The sequence below is a fragment of the Cetorhinus maximus genome, chromosome 6 (assembly GCF_964194155.1).
Source record: "Cetorhinus maximus chromosome 6, sCetMax3.hap1.1, whole genome shotgun sequence".
Lineage (NCBI taxonomy): Eukaryota > Metazoa > Chordata > Chondrichthyes > Lamniformes > Cetorhinidae > Cetorhinus > Cetorhinus maximus.
This window is the reverse complement of record NC_135884.1, coordinates 112524081-112541258: the sequence shown is the minus strand read 5'-3', so window position 1 is coordinate 112541258 and position 17178 is coordinate 112524081. Positions and strand designations below refer to the sequence as shown.

Sequence of the window (17178 nt, the reverse complement as noted above, 5' to 3'; positions counted from 1 at the left end):
AAATGCTCATTGCATTTAAAAGAAGAACTTGGATATGCATTCTTAAGTGCTGTAATCTACGGGGCTGCATACTGTGTATGATCTGGAAAGTGGGATAAGGCTAGATTGTTTTTTTGGGCTGGCATGAATATGGGCAGAAAGGTCATTTTCTGTGCTGTAAATTTTCTATGTTTAGGACATGGGCAGCATTTTTATTCCCTGCTTCGGATTACAGATGAATAGTAGCCACTTTGGTGAAGTGCCATGTAAGCCTTCATGTGAGATGGGAAGAGAATTTGTAAGAAGAACATAAGAAATGAAGAAATCCAGGCAGATCTCTAAATCCAAGGACTGAGTACAAATGAAGCTAGGACCTGATACTGCTGGTATCCTGTGTTGTTTGCTCTTCTTAGGCAGTCCCTTGGGTTCGAGGATGACTTGCTTCCATTCTGGTTCAGTGGCTTCTGAGATGGCTGATAAGTCCATTGCGTGATCTGCAGACTCTGCTTTCCTGAATGAACCTTCTCCATTTTTGTCAGTCACAAACCAGGGGCTCCCATGATGTAGCTTATATTGGCGACTCTTCAGAGACACCAGCAGCTCTGTTTTGGTAAAGCCAATCCATTGTGTGGCAAGTGTCTCTGGGAGAGGCAAAAAGGGAATCATTTATGTTCAATATTGAGTCTGTCTGCACCTCTTCCCAACATCACCTGTCCAAACATTGGCTTTTGGCTGAATATGTTTATGCAGGAAAATTGGCCGTGCCCTATTCCTATTTGCATATTTCATATGGATCCTTTGATTTACCAACTTTAATCAAATCCTTATTGATCTGACAGGAATCCAGTAATAAAAATGCAAACATTTGGCTAAAAATTTGTGCTTTACTCAGTATTTGCTTTTTTCGCATTCTGAGAATCATTGAATTAAAAGAAACTAATTTAAATTGAGTGTATATTTGCTTTAATACACTGCAATGATAAACTAAATGGATGTAAGATTCCATACATGCAATTAAGAGAGACACACAGAGCATAGTACCTTATAAGAAATAAATGATACCTTGAAAAGGCAAGGAAACCAAAGAATTGGGAAGAATAAATGACATAGTTTAGAATGCCTGTAAACATTGGGAACTTGACTTCTCCCTCTGTAAATACATAAATCTGCATGCACATAGTTATGCATGCTCCTTGGCATAGGTGGAAACATGCTATAATGGATCAAGTCACCAAAGTAATTTTTAACCACTATTCTCGCAGGAGATGAAAAATTAAATGTAAGCTTTGTTGAAGTACTGTTTTCAATTCTAATGTATGAAAATACTATTCAACTGCATGATTGTGATGAATGGTTTGTTGTCTTGCATTTGAATTGAGAAGGAAATTAAATTAAATTAATACTTTAGAAGTGCAGATGCTAATGTGGCTTGGCCAGGGTTATACATAAAATAGCTGGTTGTGGGTTTGCTTGCTGAGTTCCCAATTCTGATTGGGTCATTGTTGGAATTTGTAATTCCTTTGCCGGCTCTGCCTGTCCTTCCAATACTTATTTCAAAATTGTTACTTAAGGTTTTGCCTTTCATAGTGATCATCGTTTTCCATTTCCTTGTTGAAAAAAGGAGCAGGCCACCTGATGTCATATGTCTACGAACATCATTGCTGGGTATTTGAAGATGTTCAAAAGCTGACTGCATAATTGAAGTTGTGAACTATCTATGTGGTGTAACCCCTTGAACACTGCTGTGTAAGATAGATTCCTCCTATTTATGTAAGGGAACTTGTACAAAAACAAGTAGTTTAAATTAAAAATAGGGTGTTGTGGTGCTTTACCAAGCTAATCGTATTGGTAGTATTGTGCAGGTATTCAAAATTTATTATTCTGCATACATGTTTGTTGCTGTCCATGTGAAAGGAAGTGTTTTGGCTTAAAAACAGATTTAACAAGAGTACCACCAATGTCATTGCAGTATGACAGGAGTAAAATGATTTGCGGGGGAAATACGTTTTGCTGAGATTTTGTGTTAGCACTTAAGTGAGGGACATGAAATAACCATGGGAAGTTGAAATGCCATATCAATAGAGTAGGGTTTGATAGTAATATGTTGGTATTCAGGCGATTGTAGGAGGTATTGCATGTGCAAACCCTATGCCCTTGTCATAGACCAGGGTTTCTCACCATTTTTTCTGTTGAGGCTCTTGTCCTGTTAATATTAATTGGATGTTTAATCGTATTTAGCAGACTGAAACTGTGTTGGTTAGGTTTGGAGCTGCATGTTTATGGAAGTCTGTTGTTGCAAATAGAAAGCTAAGTTTATAAAGACTAGGCTCTAGTTCCATCCTTCACAGCCTGGTTATCTAGAATGTAGCTGCTCCACCTCACCATGTTATAAAAATTCCATGGGCCCCTGTAACACAAGTATTTTTACTGCATAAAAATTATACAATTAATTCTTTTTGCTTAAGAGTAAATTGTTGGTGCTGAGCAATAGTTCTGTCACGAGTTGTAGGATCTTCGACAAGCACACATGCAAGTCATGGTCAATGTTCATCCTGGTTTGATACTTATTCATTAATGGCATTGTTGAAAATCCAACCCCACTAAGTGCTGCAGAAGAAGCAGTGCTGTGTTCATCAAAGGACTCGCACCAAAATAGTATTTCACTGAACTTGGTTCTGAGGGAGCTCTATCAAATGTTAGTGAGCTCTTCTAATAACCTTTTGGTTTCTAGTTCTGGCCTTGCCCACAAATGGAAACATTGCTATGTCTACCCTATCAAACCCAGTCAGAATCTTGAAAGCCTTCTTCAGGTCACCCCTCAATCTCTTTTCTAGGGAAAAGAGCCCTAGGTATAATCTCTGTTATGCAAAGGAAAATGTCTGTAAAAACTTGAGCACCATCTTAATTTACAATCACTCCTTTGACTCACTAGCCTACTACATGGGCTTCTGCTAGTCTTCTCAGACAATTAATTTAAGACAGTGCACCTTCTCCCCTCGTCATTGCGAACTGCATGTACTCAATGGCTCAGATGCCCATGCCACTCCACCTCTGTAATGTTGTAAGGCTGTGGAATATTCTAGATTTCATGATTGAAGCAGAGATCATGTCCACATTTAAGAGTACATTACATGGATGATTAAAGGATGAAGGGATACATGGATATGGGATTAGGACTAAATCTGTCTTGAAGTTGTTAGGCTTTCTCTTTCGTGCCAAACACTACTTCTGTTCTTAACTTTGTAAATATTTTTAGAAAGTTGTTTTTAGGTTGTATTGGAATAGCAGTTAATATTTAAAAATAATTGTTTTAAACATTTCAGACTTCATGAAGAAATTATTGACTTCTACAACTACATTTCACCCAAACATGAAGAGGAAAAAATGCGAATGGAGGTTGTTGAAAGGATAGAAAATGTCATCAAAGAACTCTGGCCCAGCGCAGATGTAAGTACTGAACAGGGGCATTATTTTTTATCAAGGGCATCAGAAATCGGGTTCAAATATAGCGGTGATGAGCTGTTTATTGATTGGAAAGAAAATCTGTTGAACCCTTAACGTACAATTGAAAATTTTTCTTTAACTTGCTGATGAATATCTTTTACCTCCCGGCTTGCTTAATTTTGTTAGACATACAGCAAATGTCACTCATGGTACATGTTTTGTTTATTATTTTATGCCAGTGAGTCTATGGTGTATTTTGTAATTTAGTAGATGCAGGAAGCATCACTAGAAAATGTCTCCATGATCTTGAGTCACTTTTTGTCTCTTCATGAATTTGTTTTGCGATTCTAAAACAGTTCAAAATTCTATTGTAGCCACTAGTGGGCAGTAAATACCAACAAATTATGTAGTTTGTGGCAATTGGTTTTACTGTGATTCTAATTGAAATGTGTTCCTAATGTGTGCACCCTTTAACTGATGCTAGAGGTGTCAGCTGTGGCTCAGTTCATAGCACCCTCGCCTTTGAATCAGAGGGTTGTGGGTTCATGTCCCACTCCTGGAAACCAAGAACTGTGATTGTACTCGAAAGAGTTGCAATCTGTGACTGTTGATAACTCGAAAGAGTTTAACTGATGCTAGAGGTGTCAGCTGTGGCTCAGTTCATAGCACCCTCGCCTTTGAATCAGAGGGTTGTGGGTTCATGTCCCACTCCTGGAAACCAAGAACTGTGATTGTACTCGAAAGAGTTGCAATCTGTGACTGTTGATAACTCGAAAGAGTTTAACTGATGCTAGAGGTGTCAGCTGTGGCTCAGTTCATAGCACCCTCGCCTTTGAATCAGAGGGTTGTGGGTTCATGTCCCACTCCCGGAAAACCAAGAACTGTGATTGTACTCGAAAGAGTTGCAGTCTGTGACTGTTGATAACTCGAAAGAATTTTTTAACTGATGCTAAATAAATTATATTTCAGGTGCAGATATTCGGAAGTTTTAGCACTGGTTTATACTTGCCAACAAGGTAATATTTGGAAAATACAAGTAGCAATGTAATATATTTGCATGAATTTGCGATAAGTTCATATGCCTCTTATCAGGCTGTTGTCTGAACTTCTTATGAAATATAGAGACATTGTATTGGTTCAGATTTCAGCAACTACCATAGTGGTATTGTCACTGGACTGGTATTCCAGAGACCTAGGCAAGGCTCTGGGGTCCTGGGTTTGAATACCACCACGGCAGATTTGAATTCAATAAAAATCTGCAATTGAAAGTCTGATTTTAAAAGACAAAACCATTGCCGATTGTCGTAAAACCCCACTCGGTTCACTAATGTTCTTTAGGGAAGGAAATCTGCTGTCCTTACTTGGTCTGGCTTACGTGTGACTCCAGATCCACAGCAATGTGTTGACTCTTAAATTCCCACTGAACAAGGGCAATTAGAGCTGGGCAATAAATGTTGGTCTAACCAGCGACATCCCATGAATCAATGTTAAAAAAATGTATTGACTTCACTCTAGATTTTGTATCATTTGTCATTCCCTTTCAAATGACTGTGATAAGAACATGTAAAGACTGTTTCAATATTACATGTAACTTTTCAAACCTGAAAAAATAAACTTGTGCAAGTAGGGGACTTTTTTTGCATACTGTATCATTCTTTAGCAATAACATAACTTGCCTCTGTGGTATTTCTAACATTAATAAAGTCAAATAAATTTATTTTGTGTATAACTTCAATCCCAGTGTGTATTCTTTATATTTTAGGTTACTTTTTCATCTTTCCCTACCCCTTTCCCTTCCCATTGCTCGCCTGAATGTAATTCCACAGGTGTTGGCCACCTTCTAGTACCGAGTCCAAATGACCAATATTCTGGAATCCTCATAACGGGAGTAGTAGCAGGACATTTAGAAAATCTCAGTGCAATCAAGCAGAGAAAGCATGGTTTTGTGAAAGGGAAATTGCGTTTGACAGATTTATTAGGGTTTGTTGAGGATGTAATAAGTAGGGTAGATAAGGGGAACCAGTAGATGTAGTGTATTTGGATTTCCAAAATGCATTTGAGTTCATAGTATTAGGGATAGAGGATTGGCTATCTAACAGAAACACTGGATAAATGGGTCATTTTCACATTGGTAAACTGTAATTAGTAGGGTACCAAAGGAATCAGCACTGGGGCCTCAACTATTTACAATCTACATTAATGACTTATAGTCATTTGGCAGTACAGAACTTGAGTATTGCTGAAAAAAGAGTCATGTCTAAGCTTTTTGTCCTGACAGTTAACTGACCAGTATTGTTTGAAAATTAAACCAGGCAGCTTGACCCTGATTGGTCAAGGCATTGCCCTGAGGAATGAGTTAATGAATGGCTGCAAACAATGCTTGGCAGTTAACTGTCAGTCACCATCACTGGTGCATTCTTCATGGTAATGCCACTTGCCAACCAATCAGCACTCTCTTCACATACAGTATAAATTGTTGTTTTCCCCTTATACTGGTATTCTTGAGAAGTGTCCTGACGAGTGCAAGACGAAAAGCTTAGACATGTCTTTTTTCGGCAGTTAATGACTTAGATGAAGAGACAAAGTATATTATAGCCAAATTGCTGAAGATACAAAGATAGGTAGGAAAGCATGTTGTGAGGAGGACACTGAGTCTGCAAAAAGATATAGATAGGTTAAGAGAATGGGTAAAATTTTGGAAGATGGAATATAAGTTGGGAGAATGTGAGGATGTCCACTTTGGCAGGAAGAATAGAAAAGCAAAATATTATTTAAATGGAGAAAGACTATAGAATGCTGTAATATAGAGGGACCTGGGTGTCTCATACATGAATCACAAAAAGTTAGCATGCAGGTACAGCAAGTATTTAGGAATGTTGACCTTTATCGCAAAGCGGATGGAGTATAAAAGTAGGGAAGTCTTGCCTCAACTATACAGGGCATTGGCGAGACCAACCCAGAATATTGTATACAGTTTTGGCCTCCTTATTTGAAGACGGATATGCGTGCATTGGAGACAGTCCAGATAAGGTTCAATAGGTTGATTCCTGGGTTGATGGGTTGTCTTATGAGGAAAGGTGGAGTGGGTTGGGTGTATTGGAGTTTAGAAAAATGAGAGATGATCTTCTGGATCATCTAGGAAACAGATGATTCTCCCTCATGGTTTCAGAAGAAAAGATCCACTTAAGACGGAGATGAGTAGTACTTTCTTCTGAGGGTTTGGAATTCTCTATCCCAGAGAACACTGGCAGCTGAGTCATTGAATATATTCAAGGCTGGTTTAAACAGATTTTTGATCTCCAAGACAGTCGAAGGTTATGGGGGGGACAGATAAGAAAGTGGAGCTGAGGCCACAACCAGATCAACCATGTCCTTACTGAATGGCAGAGCAGGCTCAAGGGGCCAAATGGCCTACTCCAGCTATATCTTATGTTGTCAGACTTGATGGTCTGTCACTAGACTCTATGGCACATCAGAGTCAAGTCTAATCTTGCCACTGTTTACTGTCAGCAAAGAGTCCTGGGTAGGAATCAGTATCCTTCCCATTGACTTTTTTGACCTCCCTTCTGGGGATCTCAGCAGTTACCCTGGCTGAGATCAGCTGACTCAGCAAACACAAACTGTTTCAACCTGTGATGCTGTGATGTGTATTTTAAGACTGCTTATTGGATAAACTCACTGATCATTCAGGAGCTTATTGCTCATTTGAGTTTGTTTTAAAGACAACTTGTGTTGCTAAAGCACATAGAGCAATGTTCCAAGGTGCATCACAGAATCATCAGAAAATATATGCCATACCAAAGAAGGATGGATTCAGTGAGGTGACTAAAAAGTCGGTGATAGAGGTGAATTTTATCTAGGGCCTTGAAGAACGGAGAGTGGGTCTTAAGCAGGTCAAGGCATGGCTTCCATTGGTGGGAGTCTGCAAAGATGGACAGGTTCAGAAGGAACAAAAGTTTGTGTTGTAGGGCTGCATTGAGTGTCTGAGAATAGAAAGGATGATGTCATGGAGGAACTTAAATACAAGAATAAGAATTTTAATTTTGAAACTTTGGGAGACCAATGTAGGGCAGTGGGAGCAGAAGTGATAGGTAAGCAGAACTTGGTCCAATAGAAGAACGGGGCTCAGAATTGTGGATGAGATAAAATTTACGGAAGTCGACCATTGATGGAGAATGTGGAGGTGAGAAAAGTATGTGAGATTTTCAGAGGTAGATGGGTTGAGGTAGGGATGGAGGCTGGTGACATTAGAGAGGTGGAAATTGGGGATTTTTGTAATGGAATGCATGTGAGGTTGGAAGCCTATTTTGGGTAGGGAAAAAGCATTGAGGCTGTGAACAATAAGTATAAGCTTGAGATGGAGAACAGAGCGGAAAATAAAATATATTAGGTGTCTTGTGAGGTTACTCACATTGAATCAGTGATCACTCTTTTATGACTAACTGGTGCAAAGCAATGTTATATACATTGTATAATCAAAGCCATTAGTTTATGGTGTCTAAGTCAAATTCTGTTCTTACAGGTCAACAGGAAAACTGTGTTACAGGAAGTGCATGCTAAATACAATACTTTTAATATATTTGCAAATTCCTCAACAGCTGGTACAGTTATACCAAACTTTACTTTATACTCTTAAGTCCCTTGCAATAAAGCCCAACATTCTATTTGCATCCCTAATTACTTGCTGTACACCCCTATATTAGGGGTGTCTTGTAATGCTTAGTATAATATCTGGCCAAAGATTTACAATGGCTGAATAAATTGTATTCTGTTATGTTGCATTAAGTAAATGTGATGCTTGGAAGAAGTATGCATATAGCTTGCACTTCCTGTATCGCACTTGGGTTTTCCTGTCACTTTGATCTGGCAGAGCAGGACTTGACCTAGTCACCATAAATTAGTGGCCCTGATTACACACTGCACACTATAGCGCATTGCAGCAAATAGTTATAAATAAGTGTATCGTTGATATACTGAGTAACCTCATCTTCTACAGTAGAGTTAAAACCTAAAAAAATTGGCAGTAGCTATTACAGGATCAGGAAAGGCTGAATATTTTAATTCTGCAGGAACAGTGTGGATGACTATTTCAAAAGCAAACTTATCAAAAGCAGGCAGTACAGAAATTGGTTTCAATGAATTTTTTCTGCCAGGCAAACTGAAAATGGGGCCTCTTGAAGACCTGTGGGAAACAGTCGTTGATATTTTACACCGCCACAAATAAATTATTTATAGGTCTGGCAGTATCTGTGGAGGCAGAAACGGTTAATGTTTCAAGTCCAATGTGTCTCCTCTTCGGAACAGAGTCTTCTGAAGAAGAGTCCTATTGAACACAAAATGTTAACCCTGTTTCTCTCCCCACAGATTCTGCCAGACTTGAGGTTTTCCACCACTTTGTTTTCATTTTGGATCTCCAGCATCTGCAGTATTTTACTTTTATTAAATGTATTTATCTATTTGCTGGTATTGCTCAGCTGCAAATTTAGAAGGGTGGTGGCACCAGTTACTGTTCGGGAGTTTAAGATAAGTGTGATGGTACATATGTATAGTTTAGCTTCTGGTTATGTGCGGATGTTGTTCAGGCAAGACAAATAGTGACACAGGAATCCCATGCAGTTGTAAGTCTTAATTTTGTTTGAATTCCCATGACATTGCTCATGTGATCAGAAGATTTGTGGTTTTATAATATGAATCTTTATGCTGAGATAAATTCAATTTTTATTAAATGGTATCCTGGGAGATTTTACTGATGCTTTGGGGATTTAATTCCACAACCCTGCCCATTATTATGAAAACTGTAAATCAGTGGCCTTAAATATTTTATATATATTCCATTGCTTATGCCGGTCTTAAAATCCTGTGGGATAACAAGAATAATTAGCAGGATGTTATGCAAGATGTATCAGTTAGAAATAGATGCCTTCTACTGAGCAGTGCTAGGGAGAAGGAATAGGGTTTATTCTTGGGGACTGTTGTATTTTGGCAATACCCGAGATAGTCCTGGGGTTTTGTACAAATGGGTTGAAGATCCTGGCAATTACCAGAATGGAAAGGAGCAGCTGGGGGGGTCCTCTGATTGGGTCTCACGTTGGAGGGGGGAGTCTGGGTTTTGGCAGTACCATGGAAGATGAACCTGAGCACTGAGTCTCGAATGTGTTGTTTGGCAAATGCCTTTAAGGAAATACTTTATTGAAGTCATTAATAGACACAAACGAGAGTTCAGTGAATAAATGTAATCATATTATTGTGAAATATGTAATTTTGTTATCTTTAACTTAGTTTAAACCTTTATTTTGGTCATTGAAAATCATAGTTACATACTGACAGTGTTCAGAAGGCATTTTGAGAGATTTGCAAGAACAAGCTGACTAGATTGTACATGTAGGGGGTGATGGGGGAAGGTTGGAGGAGAATGTAGTCACAAAATCACAACTATTGTATCACACAGCATGGCACCTTTAATATTAAAAATATATATCATAGTGTTGCCTACAGAAATAACAGATATTGCTGATACTTGCAATGAGTTTTCAATCTGGCTCATGTCCCGTGTATTGAATTTAATATATAACTACCTGATTGCTATGGTGTTGCACACAGGAAGTGAAGACCAAGCAATGGATTTAGTGCTCCCTCACCAGCGGGCCTGAAGGCTGGGGGAGGCTCATTAAATCCAGTAGGCGACCTCCTGTCCAGCTACCTGCACCTGCCCCCACCACAGGTTAAACTTGGAAGAAGGGTGTTATTTGGGTTTTTTGAAGGTGGGTGGGGGGGTGTGGAAATGAAGGCAGTGGTTGCAGGTGATTGTGTTGTACAGAAAGAAAGCTGAAGTGATCAATTTTGCTCTGTCCCTCTGCTGCAGTAACTGAGGAGCAAACGGAGTGGTGCAGGTCATGGTGATGCACCCTTCCATGTACTTGTGCCTCTAAAGCAGTGAGACCCACCTTGCTAGCAATGTCCCAAATCCAGTAGTTTTTGTCCAAATTTTTGTCAGGCACAGCAACATACAACTATGCTGGATACACAATCTGGGACATACAGCTGTGCCCCTTCAAGACTTCAGTGGTCCTCTTGATGGTCACTTTAATAGAGGCATATGAGTTGTAGCGCTCTTCTGCTGCCGTTCAGGCAACTCTTAGTGCAACCATTATCCATGGGAGCATCTTATTTCCCCACAAGCCATTGAGTTGCATGATTATCTTCCTCGAGGTTGGGAAGGACCTGATTTTGAAGGATGAATACATTATGACAACACGTTGACTGCTTTTAAGAAATCTCGCATTGCATGTTGTCACACGATCTATACATTTAGGGAGTGGAAACCCTTTTGAGGAGGAAAAGAAAAACTTGCATTTATGTAGCATCTTTCACAACCTTGGGATATTGCAAAGTGCTTCACATCCAATTAGGTACTTTTGAAGCGTAGTGAAATGTGTGAAAATGACAGCCAATATGCATGCAATATCCTGTAAATAGCAGTGAGATAAAAGACCAATTGGTGTGTTTGTGGTGGCGCTTGAATTATAAATGTTGGCTAGAACACCTTTGCTAGCTCTTCAAATAGTGTAATGGGTGTTTTGCGCCCTAAATGTTGAAGTTTGACATATCGGAATGACAGGAAGTTGGGAAAGGGTGGCAGGGTAGCTCGGTTAATTAAGGATGGCATTAGTTTAGCACCGAGAGATGACCTTGGCTTGAAAGATCAGGATGTAGAATCACTTTGGGTAGAGATAAGAAATAGTAAAGGGAAGAGATCACTTGTGGGAGTCATTTATAGGCCCCCTAACAGTAGTTACACTGTAGGGCAGAGCATGCAGGAAGCACTAAATGAGGCATGTAAAAAAAGGTACCGCAATAATCATGGGTGACTTCATTCTACATGTAAATGAGTTCATAGTGTTTTGGGGATAATTTCTCAGCAGTATGTTCAAGATCCAACCAGGGAGCAGGCTATCCTAGACCTGGGTAATGTGCAATGAGACAGGATTAACCTTGTGGTAAAGGAGCTTCTAAGTGACAGCGATCACAACATGATAGAATTTCATGTTCAGTTTGAAAGCGAGAAGTGTGGGTCCATGGCTAGTGTTTTAAACCTAAACAAAGGCAACTATGAGGGTACGAAGGAAGACCTGGCTAAGATGAACTGGGAAACTAGGTTAAAAGGTAGGACAGTAGAGTTGCAGTAGCAGACTTTTAAGGAGATATTTAATAACTCTCAGCAAAGATTTATCCCAGTCAGAAAGGCTCTTTGAGAAGGATGCATCCTCTATGGCTAAATGAGGAAGCCAAGGATAGTATTAAATCGAAAGAAACACTGTACAAATCTGTTAAGATTAGTGGCAGGTCAGAGGATTGGACAGACTTCAAAAACCAAAGAATGACTAAAAGATGATAGAGGCAGAAAGCAGAGCATGAGAGAAAGCTAGCTAGTAATATAGGCCTGAATTTTTCCAGCGTTGGGCGGGCTCGGCATTTTACGTGTTGGCGTGTCGTGCTTGCTCCCGCACGCCGACTGAAAAATCCTGGCCATAAGAGTTTCTACAAGTACTTGAAGAGAAAAAGAGTACCTAAAGCTAGTGTTCCTTTAGAAAGTGAGTCTGAGGAATTGATAATGGAAAGCAAAGAAATGGCAGAGGCGTTGACCAGATATTTTGTGTCTGTTTTCATGGTAGAAGACTTCCCAAAGATAATTGAAAATCAAGTTTGAACTTAAAACAATCACCGGTGAAAAGGTGAAAGGAAAATTATTAGACCTAAAGGCTGACAAGTCGCCAGGACCTGATGGCTTGTACCATAGGGTCTTAAAAGAAGTGGCGGCACTGATAGTAGTTGCATTGGGTACAATCTTTCAAAATTCCTTAGATTCTGGAAGGGTCCCAGTGGATTGGAAAATAGCTTATGTAACACCTTTACTCAAGAAAGGAGGGAGGCCAAAAGCAGGAAACTATAGGCCAGTCAGCCTAACATTTGTCATAAGGAAAGTGCTAGAATTCATTATTAAGGAGGTTATAGCAGGATATTTAGAAAATCGCATTGTGATCAGGCAGAACCAACATGGCTTTGTGAAAGGGAAATTGTGTTTATTAGAGTTTTCTTGATGAAGTAACATTCAAGATAGATAAAGGGAAACCGTTAGATGTGGTGTACTTGGATTTCCAAAAGGTATTTTGATAAGGTGTCACATCAAAGGTTACATACTAGCATGGATAAAGAATTGGTTAGCTAACAGGAAGCAGAGAGTAGGGATAAATGGGTCTCTTTCAGATTGGCAAGATGTAACTAGTGCAGTGCCACAGGCATAATTGCTGAGTCCTCAACTATTTACAATCTATATCAATAGCTTGGATGAAAGGACCTAATGTATGGTAGTTAAGTTAGCCAATGACATCAAGATAGATAAGAAAATAAGTTGCCAAGAGGAGGTGTGGAGTCTACAAAGGGATATAGACAGGTTAGGTGAGTGGGCAACAAATTGGCAGATGGAGTATAACATAAGTAAATATGAACTTGTCCATTTTGGCAGGAAGAATTGAAAAGCAGTATACCATCTAAATGGAGAGTGATTGCAGAACTCTGGTTCAGAGGGATCTTGGTGTCCTGATAAATGAATCACAAAGTTAGTATGAAGGTACAGCAAATTATTAGGAAGGCAAATGGAATGTTGGCATTTATTGCAAGAGGAATGGAATAAAGAAGTGGGGATGTTTTACTGCTGTTGTACTGACCACAGTGTACAGTTTTTGTCTCCTTATTGGAAAAAAATATTGCTATAAGGGTTATGGGCTGCAGACAGGAAAGTGGAGCTGAGACCACAGCCAGATTAGCCATGATCTTGTTGAATGGCGGTGCAGGCTTGAAGGGCTTACTCCTGTTCCTAAGTCCTTTGTTCCTATCTAAGATGGTAGATGGAACCTCGGTTTAATGTCTCAACCAAAAGAAGACATTTCTGGTGCACTGTTCCCAGCTTTGCAGCTAAGATTTTATGCTGGCATCTCTAGAGTAGCCATGACCTCCTGATTCGGGCATTGTTGCCACCACTAAACCAAGGCTGAGGATGTTGAATGGGTGGACTGTGGGAGCTGTAAGAGCAATGTGGGTGTGACCTTTTATACTCTTGGACCTTGTGCAAACCAGCAATCCATAAACTTAGTTGGTTCAGTGGTAGCACACTTGCCTCTTGAGTCAAAAGATTGGGGATTCAAATTTAGGAGGGAGGCAATGAAACCAAGAGTCTGCATTTAATATATGGCATTAATTTGATTTGGCTTTTGATGTCCCATGAAAAGAAAACTGTGTAGAGTGCTGTTTTCCAGTTCTGAGTCATTTAGTCAAAGACTAATGCTAAACATGCTACATAACTCTGGAGAAGCGTTCACTGCAAACTAGCTTGATCTGTGTGTGTTTGCTTTTAAAGGAACCCTTTTTCCTTTAAGTTTAAATTCTTTTGAAATTTTAGCAATTACATGACCTGCCTCACTTTATAGTCTGAAACAAAAACAAAAAATGCTGGAAAAAGTCAGCAGGTCTGACAGCATCTGTGGAGAGAAAGACAGAGTTAACCTTTCGAGTCCGTATGACTCTTCAGAGCTCTGAAGAAGAGTCATACGGACTCGAAACATTAACTCTGTCTTTCTCTCCACAGATGCTGTTAGACTTGCTGAGTTTTTCCAGCATTTTTTTGTTTTTGTTTAAGATTTCCAGCATCAGTATTTTGCCTTCACTTCATGTTCTCTTGGTCTTCTATTTCTAAGTAATGCTGAAATTTGTGGAGTACAAACTTCCATTGTTGTTAAATTTTTAACTTGAGCCAAAAAATGATTCTTTTCATTCTCTGCTATTCAGTGATATTGACTTAGTGGTGTTTGGGAAATGGGAGACTCTACCACTTTGGACTTTAGAGGAAGCACTTAGGAAACACAGTGTGGCTGATGAGAGCTCTGTAAAAGTCTTGGACAAAGCAACTGTAAGTACCTGCAAGTTTAATTTTTGTATATTCTTTTTTGTGTCTGCCTTGAAAAGAGTGGTAAGTACAAAGAAATGGGTTTGCAGTATTTGTTGTGAGCAAAGGATCTGTCTAAATATGGATCGCAATTTTAACGGAGAGCAGGATTGGAGGCAGGCAGTGCACCCCAATTATATCAGTGGAGTGAGGCCTGGCTGATCATGTTAGCAGCAGGCTTCCTGCCCACCTTTCTCATACAGTTGTTGTGCGGTAGTCATAAGACATATATTTAAAGTGGGAATGTACCTCATAAAGGGAGGTTGCATTCACTGAATTTAAATCCTGTTTCCATTTCTGATTCTGTTTCTTCACCTTGGAGGTGGCTTGAATGAGAGGGGAAGGTTGCTTCTAGGTTTGCAGATGCCTCCCTGAAGGTGTTGTTGGCAGACATAAAGACCAGGCAATATGTGTCTTTTCCGCAATGTGGGGAGATGTTGCCAAACAGTTCTGTTAAGAAAGCCGGGAAAGAGGTATCAGACGCAGTGTTGCGAGAGCATCACCCACAAGGATGTGGATAACAGGAAGAGACTTAATTACCTCAAAAGATCTGCAAAGGTGAGTCTGAGTCTAACTCCTCTTTTCTGTTTACGTTGCATTGCGAGTGGTAATAGTCCTTTCTCTCTCTCTTCCTCTATATCACATCTTTCACCACCAATCACACAGGCAATATATATCACCTTTCAATTTTGCTCTCAAAATCCATCTGCTGCTTGCTACTTTCACAGTTTGCACTAACCACATGCTTTTCTCACTTGGTGACGCTTGCAGAACCTATATCTCTTCCCCTGACTCCATCCTCAATTTGCACTCAAACTACTTACTTCAGAACTAATACCTCTCCGTTCTCCTCATATCTTGCTGCTTCTTCCGAACAGTTTATCCACTACATGCAAAAGACCCATACATGTGCACTTGCCTTCTCGCTAGTCATTCATAGCTCTCACCTTTTTCCTCTGCAGAAAGCATCAAAACCGATTATAAACATTTGTATAGCTATTTAAATAGGAAGAGATTAGTGAAAATGAACATGGGCCCATTAGAGGCAGAACAGTTGAAATTATTATGGGGATAAAGGAAATGGCAGAGAAATTAAACAAATACTTATACAGCAGAAGACACACAAAAATTCCGGAAATAATGAGGAACCAAGGGCCTTGCGAGAATGGGGGAACTCGGTGATCGGTATAAATAAAGAAATGGTACTGGATAAATTAATGGGATTAGGCGGAGACAAATTGCCTGGACCTACATCCCAGGGTTTTAATAGAGGTGGCTGCAGAGATTGTGGATGCATTAGTTTTGATCTTCCAAAATTCCTTAGATTCTAGAACAGTTTCCAAGAATTGGAAGTTAGCAAACATAACCCCGTTATTTAAGAAACGAAGGAAGGGGTCAGTTAGCCTAGCATCAGTTTTCTTTATTCTTTCTTGGGGTGTGAGGGTTGCTGGCAAGGCAACCATTTATTCTCAATTTCTTTTGAGAAGATGGCTAGCCAGTAGTATGCAAAATGCTATAATCTATTGTTGAAGGTTTGGTGACAGGGCACATAAGAAATCATACGGTTAAGCAGGGTCAGAAAGGGAAATTGTGTTTGACAAATCCATTAAGGGATTTTTTTTGAGGGCATAATTGGTAGAATAGATATAAAGAACTAGTGAATGTAGTGTATTTGGATATTCAAAAGCGTTTGATAAAACACCACACAAGATTATTACACAAAACTAGGCCTTATGGGAGGGGTTGGGGGTAATACATTAGCATGGATTGAGGATTGTCTGATGGACAGAAAGCAGAGAATAGGAATAAATAGGGCATTTTTGGGGTGGCAGGCTGTAACTAGCAGGGTACTTCAAGGACCAGTACTTAGGCCTTAGCTATTTACAATCCATAAATGACTTAGATGAGGGAGCCAAGTGCAACGTATCCAAATTTGCTGATGATGCAAAGTTAGGTGGAACGCAAGCAGTGAGGAGGATGCAAAGAAGCCAGATTGAGTGAGTGGGTAAGAGCCTGGCAGGCGGAATATAATGTAGGGATGTGTGGAATTATCCACTTTTGTAGGGAAAATGAAAAAAGGCAGAATGTTTTTTTGCATGGTGAGAGACTGGGAAATGTTTGCATTTGGAGGGACCTGGGTTGTATATGAATTGCAGAAAGTTAACTTGTAGGCACAGCAAGCAATTAGGAAGGCTAATGGTATGTTGGCTTTTGCTATAATGGTATTGGAGTATCAGTGCAAAGAAGTTTTACTACAATTATACAGGGCATTAGTGAGGCCACAGCTGGAGTATTTTCTGGAATTTTGGCCTCCTTACCTGAAGGAGGACATATTTGCCCTTGAGGAATTGCAACAAAGGTGATTTAGTGAAAGCTAACTGACCTGAAATGTTAATCTCTTCCCTCTCCATCGATGCTGCCAGAGCTAATGAGTGTTTCCAGCATTTTCACTTCCTATTACAAAGGTTTACTAGGCTGGTTCCTGGAATGATGGGATTGCCCGTTGAGGAGAGATTGTGTAGACTAGGCGTATATTCTCTAAAATTTAGAAGAATTGAAACACGCAAAATTCTTATGAGGCTAGTAAGATGAACTTGGTGGATGTTTCCCCTGGCTGGAGAGTCTAGAATTAAGGGCACAGCCTCCAAATAAGGGGGCCAACCATTTAGAACTGAGATGAGGAGAAATTTCTTCATGCAAAGAGCTGTGGCTGCTCAGTCATTCAGTATATCCAAGACACAATCTATGGAATTTTT

At 39.7% G+C, this 17178-nt stretch overlaps 1 protein-coding gene across 1 annotated transcript in view; it reads left to right on the top strand.

The window, feature by feature from the left end:
- Window positions 1-17178, top strand: part of tent4b (terminal nucleotidyltransferase 4B) — a 68955-nt gene that overhangs the window by 23457 nt on the left and 28320 nt on the right. Inside the window, exons 2-4 of the mRNA XM_078544304.1 lie at window positions 3303-3426; window positions 4393-4439; window positions 14266-14386. Coding sequence (XP_078400430.1) covers window positions 3303-3426; window positions 4393-4439; window positions 14266-14386 — 292 coding nt within the window. The remainder of the gene's footprint in view (window positions 1-3302; window positions 3427-4392; window positions 4440-14265; window positions 14387-17178) is intronic.